The sequence below is a fragment of the Wyeomyia smithii genome, chromosome 2 (genome assembly GCF_029784165.1).
Source record: "Wyeomyia smithii strain HCP4-BCI-WySm-NY-G18 chromosome 2, ASM2978416v1, whole genome shotgun sequence".
Taxonomy (NCBI): Eukaryota; Metazoa; Arthropoda; class Insecta; order Diptera; family Culicidae; genus Wyeomyia; species Wyeomyia smithii.
In genome coordinates, this window is record NC_073695.1 from 145,910,674 (window position 1) to 145,917,972 (window position 7,299).

The 7,299-nt window shown below is 39.6% G+C and overlaps 1 protein-coding gene across 1 annotated transcript; it reads right to left on the reverse strand.

Annotated features, from left to right (window-relative positions):
* Nucleotides 1–2,663: 2,663 nt before the first annotated feature.
* Nucleotides 2,664–4,718, reverse strand: LOC129720029 (uncharacterized). Its single transcript, XM_055671441.1, has 2 exons — nucleotides 3,576–4,718; nucleotides 2,664–3,443 (listed from the first exon to the last, which is right to left on the reverse strand). The coding sequence occupies exons 1-2, from the start codon at nucleotides 4,716–4,718 to the stop codon at nucleotides 2,664–2,666; spliced, it is 1,923 nt and encodes a 640-aa protein (XP_055527416.1).
* Between the last annotated feature and the right edge of the window lie 2,581 nt (nucleotides 4,719–7,299).

Here is a 7,299-nt window from a genome sequence, read left to right on the forward strand (position 1 = left end):
TCATGATAGTTATCCATTTTGGGTGGAGGATCTTCACCAACAGGTTGTAAAATGGTTTTTTTGATGAATTGCTGTAATTCCGAAACAGTTTCCCGTAGCTCTTTCACCTCCTGTTTCGTTTTCTGGAGATCTGCAGCAATCTTTGTAATGGCGGTCATTTCATGGCCCAGGACCTCTACAGATCGTTGAGGAGAACTAACACGCGCATCGTTGTGAGTCTCATTCTTCGCCATTTGATCCTGCACACCCCGAATCTCCGCCCTTATTTCCAGTAAGACACTCAACAGTTCTTGTCCGAATGCCCTGTCGCTGCTCGCTGCTGGCTTGGCGATCCAGCACTCTGTAGCGGCTTTTTTCGCACTGACCGGGTATATTTCACGGTGGCGGAAGAGGCACGCGCACTGTTCGGGCCTTCTCAACGCGATTTCACTACCGATGAAGCGGTTTTTATTTTTACGGCCCTTCTCCGCTTTCCGCTCGCACAAGTTCCTTTCGGCAGACAAACACAACGCGTTTTCCTGTTGACGGTTCACTGCGATCTCTCCTCCCATAGCATCAAAACAAACCGCTTGACGTTTTTTCCTGCCACCAACACAAACCAACACAACCGCGCTTGGCTTCTTCGCCGTTAACGCACTTCACTTTTTTCGCTGCGGAAGGAGAGACGGGACCTAATTTTAATTCACACGCGAGACAATTCACACCGATAATTTGAAACTTAAATGCTAAAACACCTAACACAAACTTCTAAATAAAATCTAACGAGAGAATAACGAATTAAAATTACACATGCAGTGGCGAGTATGTTGCTTGCCACAACAACAAAAATCAAAACAAAACTCCTACACACTGACAAGCAACATATCTTTACACGCTCGGCTAATATTATACAAAATAGGGTTAATTGCAACCTAGAGGGTTGCAAGGTTCCCATTTTATTTGACTATAATCGTATTTTTATTCCAACTGTTATGTATTAAATTATAAAAACAACAAAAGTCTATTATCTCGAAGATCACACGACTTATTTGAACATATCTTGTGTCATTTGAACGGGTTGTCTCTCAAACTCCAAGTAAGAAATTTCATTGCAATTTGATATATGGTTCAAAAGTTATGAAAAGAAACGAAATTCAAAGACTATTTAAAACTGTAGGGTAGTTTGGGGTAATTTGGACCCCTGGGGTGAAATGGACAGGTGCTTTATCTTGGAAAGTATTACATTTTTGGGTTCCATGTACTACTTCATCCTTTCCTTGAACTACTAAACCCTAACTAATATAAAAATTTCATGGTTAGCTGTTACAGGTGCACCGCAGTGCCAATGTAAACAGAGGAAACATCAATAGTTGATTTTGCTGTAAGTTTTACGCTTGTGTATTTAAGGTTTTTTGAGATTATCTTCGTTGTTTTCAGTCCAATGAGCTTTGCAGCCGGGTTTGTCTAGTAAAAGAGATGAAAAATTGCGATAAGTTTGACCGAAAATAGTGGAAGGAAATGAGTTTTTAGAAAGGCGTCTGTTTGGGGTAAAATGGACAGTATTTTTGGGGTGTTATGGTCAGGCGAGTTTGAAGTAAATTCTTTTGTCGGACTGATGCCGCGGGCATATAAAAACGAACGGATAGACGGCGGTGTACAAACAATGAACTGTAAAAAGTGTTGCAGGCAATCTGGGATGATTTAGCTGTACAAAAAGTGTTTTCAATGCCCCGCAGAGTGGCGGGTTTCTGAACAAAAGTTGGAAAAACCTAATTTTTTTTCTAAAATTCTTGAAAATGCCAATTTTTGGGTGCTGAACTTATTTCTGATGTCCGAAAATATTGTTCCCCTAGAATGCCGTTAAACCTTTCTTATTATCAGATTAATTTTTTTGTTCAGATCATGTTCAACATTGGTATACCTTTCTTTATCGAAAAACTCGTACGTCATCGTAAGAAATCGTACGTCAACGTATATTCGTTATATATTTTCCGTTTCGCGAATTCGGGACTAACGGATTTGGAACGACGATATGCAAACCGGAACCCAAAAATTTGAAAACTACGGTTAATTTCATATAGGCTGTTGATTATCCGATCATTCCGAACTGTTTCACGAGACTGTACGGTACACAAGAGTTCTGAAAAATAACATAAATTTCCCCTCAAAACGAAACTCGTTGATCCAAAATCAGATCAAAATTGAGGGAATTAAGTAATCGAAGTTAAGCTCAAAATTGTGATTTTCTGGAATGAATATACGACCGGAATGATTGATATGGAGGTAGTTCGGCTTTCTCGGTCTTGGGAATCAAACGACTAAATAGTGTTTATCCTAACGTTTCGACCTTTGATTTAGGCCTTTACTATAATTTAAAATAAAATCAATACATATACTAACAACTAACAAAAAAATGAACTTACACTCTAGTTCGTTTAGTAAAAATGCATAGTGGTCAGTCGGTAAATTAATTCGTCGGTTTAGATGGGCCTATTTAAACAAACATATACGGTTGGGTTAGCACAAACATAAATTAAACGGGTAAATATGATCTAAATAATTGGATAAATAAAAACACGTACATAACATGGGAAAATTCACTCTGGTTGAAAACTGATCGACCTCTAATTATTCACTGTAACGGACAATTCAAAATTGAGTGGGAGGTTTTGCGATGAATTATACTATGCATCTGAAATGCTAGCATCTGTCGGACTATCTGTTGGTCTATTGCTCTCGTGAGCGATTTGTGATCTGCGAGAAACGGTGTTTGCGTAAGTGTGAAGAATGCCTGCGTACGTGGTATTGAGGTTGTCAACGTCTGTGCGGAAATTAACTGTGTTGGGTGTGTTGTAGATGTGGCACATTTCGAGTATAGGGAGATCCGTAGAGCGGTAGCTGCGATCAACTATTTTAGTATTGCTAAGGTTGAAAGTGTGTTGGTGATCCATGATATGTTGAGTAAGAGCTGTTCTTTGCTCACTTGGATGGTGTGGGGATGCGGATAGTTTGTTGATGTTGGACCTGTGTCCACTAATTCTAGTTTTCAGATGATTTTTCGTCATCCCTATATACGATTTCTCACAATTACTACAAGGAATCGTATAGATGACATTGCTCAGTTGTTGTGGATCTATGGGATCTGTGACTTGCCTTAGCAAGTTTCGGGTTGTTTTGGTGGTTTTTAATGCTATCTTAACTAGAGGGTGATCTTTTTTGAGGATGCTGACGAGAATGGAGCTGAGTACTGGTATGTTAATCATCGAACGGTAGGTGGTTTCAGGAGCAGTGTTGTCGAGCGGGCAGATGTTGGGTGGTGGCGTTGTCGGTTGAGAAAACGATTGTGTTGTTCTGTTGATGAGGCGGTTGATGAGAGCAGATGGGTAGCTGTTACGACGGAGGTGCTGGAAAACCGTCTGTTTATGCTGTGTCGTGGTGTTGTTGGTGGTCAGGCTGGTTACTCGCTATATGAAATTAGAAGCGACGTTTATTTTCATTGAAAGCGGATGGAACGAGTGGTAATTTAGCAGACGTCCGGATGCAATGGGCTTGGAGTACCATTCTGTGCTTAGTGTTTGTTGTGCGGAACGGATAACCTTTGTGTCAAGATACGGCAGAGCTCCATTACTTTCTTCTTCCATCGTGAATTGGAGATTTGGATGAAAACCGTTGAATATGCCAAGAGTGTTTAATGTTTCTTGCTTTGGTAGGGCTAGTATCAGGTCGTCTACATACTTTTTGAGAACCGGGGGAGTGAAACTTAGTTTTCGGGCTGCGTTGCATATAAGGTCCTCCATCACCATATCGGCCAGAATTGGCGACAAAGGGCTTCCCATGGCGGTGTCCGTCTGTTGCAGGTAATACTTGTCTCTGAACTGGAAATAGCTACATTTTAAGCAAAACACGACCATCTCCAGAAAAAGATCCAAATTTATTTTTGTTTTTCCCCTTATGCTCGGCCACCAGTGTATGATGATTTGCATGATAAGGTCTTGTGGTACGTTCGTAAATAGTGAAACGACGTCGAATGATACGAGGACGTAGTCCGGAGGTAGCGTGATGGTGTTGATATATCTCGCGAATTCAAAACTGTCGGAAATGTTGTACTCACTTATGAATGCTTGTTGTAATATGTTGGCAACATATTTGGAGAGGGCGTAGGTGGGAGCAGTGATGTTGGGAACAACAGGCCGAAGAGGCAGCTCAGCTTTGTGAGCTTTTGGTTGCCCGTATATGCGGGGGCAGATAGCAGTGTAGGTGCGAAGGCGGGTGGCGGTAGTTGTGTCAATTAGCTTCAGATTGAGCAATCTGCTAACGAACGAGTTGTTGTTTCTTTGAAAAGCTGCTGTGGGATCTTTTTTTGTTGTTGTGTACGTTGGACTGTCCAATAAAGCTTCCATCTTCTGGTCGTACTCCTTAGTGTACATGACAACCATTCGTTTTCCTTTGTCGGATTCCAAAACGCACACTTCTGGGTTCTTGCGGAGGAATTCCTTAGTGGTTTTGGCGGCTCTGCAGCAGAATTGGCTTAGTGGGTTCTTGTTGTGTTGACATTTGGACCGTGACAGAAAATTCTGTATTTTGTTGACTACCAAACTTCTGTTGCGATCTTGCGCCGTTTTCTCGTTAGACGTGCGCAGAATCGATTCTAGGTTGGCAATGAGATGGTATAAAGGAATCTGTTTAATGTCATTGATGGGGAACGAGAATTTTGGACCTAAACTAAGCAGAGTGGCCATTTCTGTTGGGATAGGAATCTGAGTGGCATTTAGAATGGCTTTCTTATTGATGGTGGGTATTGCATCCGGTAGTGTACTCGCTTGGTGCAACAAGCGTTCAATCTTCGATTCCCATTCTTTTTCACCGTTCGATGATTAACATAACAGTACTCAGCTCCATTCTCGTCAGCATCCTCAAAAAAGATTACCCTCTAGTTAAGATAGCATTAAAAACCACCAAAACAACCCGAAACTTGCTAAGGCAAGTCACAGATCCCATAGATCCACAACAACTGAGCAATGTCATCTATACGATTCCTTGTAGTAATTGTGAGAAATCGTATATAGGGATGACTAAAAATCATCTGAAAACTAGAATTAGTGGACACAGGTCCAACATCAACAAATTATCCGCATCCCCACACCATCCAAGTGAGCAAAGAACAGCTCTTACTCAACATATCATGGAACACCAACACACTTTCAACCTTAGCAATACTAAAATAGTTGATCGCAGCTACCGCTCTACGGATCTTCCTATACTCGAAATGTGCCACATCTACAACACACCCAACACAGTTAATTTCCGCACAGACGTTGACAACCTCAATACCACGTACGCAGGCATTCTTCACACTTACGCAAACACCGTTTCTCGCAGATCACAAATCGCTCACGAGAGCAATAGACCAACAGATAGTCCGACAGATGCTAGCATTTCAGATGCATAGTATAATTCATCGCAAAACCTCCCACTCCATTTTAAATTGTTCGTTACAGTGAATAATTAGAGGTCGATCAGTTTTCAACCAGAGTGAATTTTCCCATGTTATGTACGTGTTTTTATTTATCCAATTATTTAGATCATATTTACCCGTTTAATTTATGTTTGTGCTAAACCAACCATATATGTTTGTTTAAATAGGCCCATCTAAACCGACGAATTAAATACCGACTGACCACTATGCATTTTTACTAAACGAAAAACGACAGACTGGAGTGTAAGTTCATGTTTTTGTTAGTTGTTAGTATATGTATTGATTTTATTTTAAATTATAGTAACCTTTGAAAAAGGCCTAAATCAAAGGTCGAAACGTTAGGATAAACACTATTTAGTCGTTTGATTCACAAGACCGGGAAGCCGAACATAAAAATCATTGAAATTTCCTGACACAGCAACATTCAAAGTGCTGCCAAAAATTGGTATATCATCCGATTCTCATGAAACTAACATCGCACATACACTGACACACACACACATACACACACAATCACACACACACATACACACGCACACACACACGCGCGCACGCACGCACACACACACACACATGCACACACACAAACGCGCGTGTGCGACACACGATCGCATACTCAGTTTCTAGTATGAACAATTGGAGAAGGGAAATTTTTTTGGCCTACTGTGGAACCACTGTGCAATGCCTAAGAATTGCAGTTATCATTCCGTATGCCTGATACCACCTTCTACTGTGTATTAAGCAACTATTGATACTATAAAACTCACATTTTTTACCCTGTCCACATCACCCCAAACACTGTCCATATTACCCCGATAGCTGTCCATTTTCACCCCAAACGATTTTTTTATGTCCGAAAATCATAATTTTTAGTTTCGTTATTTTTTTTGTTCTTTTGACCTTAATATCAAGGTTTTCTCGTGTAGAAACATAGAAAACAGATCAATATTACTATAGTACATTACGTTTATGGGATAGAAAAAACAGGTTACGAAATAACAGGAGTTTTCCTTAGGGGGTCCAAATTACCCCAAACTACCCTAACTGCTTTGATCAAAACATATGGCTTCAACAAAATTTAAATTTGGTATTGTGCTATTCGTCCGTGATTGAAGTGTACGAAATTCAAAGTCATTTCTTTTATTTCACTATTTCTTCAGCACGAATATTTCATACTTAATTAATAATTTTTTTGACTTTTTGCCTTTCTCCTAGAAAGGTATAGCAATCACTTGCAAAACCGAAGATATGAAAGTGCTCCAAAGGGCCGAATGGCATATATCACTCGACTCAGTTCGACGAGCTGAGCATTTTCTGTATGTATGTATGTATGTGTGTGTGTGTGTGTGTGTGCAGATTTTTATTTTCACTCACTTTTCTCAGAGATGGCCGGACCGATTTTAATGGAATTATATGCAAATGAATTTTCTAGTTGCCTCATAAGAACCTATTAAATTTCATTGTAATTTGATTTTTATTTTAGAGGTTATGTTTAAAAATGTAAAAATCACGAAACATCAATATCTCAGAAACCACACAACCGATTTAAATAACATTGGTATCAAATGAACGGGCTATCTTAAAAACCCTTAACTTTTGAATTTTATATAGATTGGACATGTGGTTCAAAAGTTATGAAAAGAAACGTCTTCTGAAGACTGTTTAATTTCACTCATGTTTTTCAGATATGGCTGGATCGATTTCCACAAAATCAGTGTCATATGAAAGGTGTAGTTACCCCATAAGACCCTATTGATTTTTTTTGCAATCTTTTCCTGTTATGTTTAAAAATGTGAAATCTAGCTATGAAAAGAAACATATTCCAAAGAATACATAAACTCACT

What these genes read in the sequence shown, in the direction of transcription:
- LOC129720029 (XM_055671441.1), bottom strand. Translation starts at nt 4,718, where the DNA reads ATGGCCACTCTGCTTAGTTTAGGTCCAAAATTCTCGTTCCCCATCAAT. An exon ending in TGCCGTATCTTGACACAAAG is followed by an intron (nt 3,444 to 3,575) that starts GTTATCCGTTCC and finishes AATTTCATATAG; the next exon opens with CGAGTAACCAGCCTGACCAC.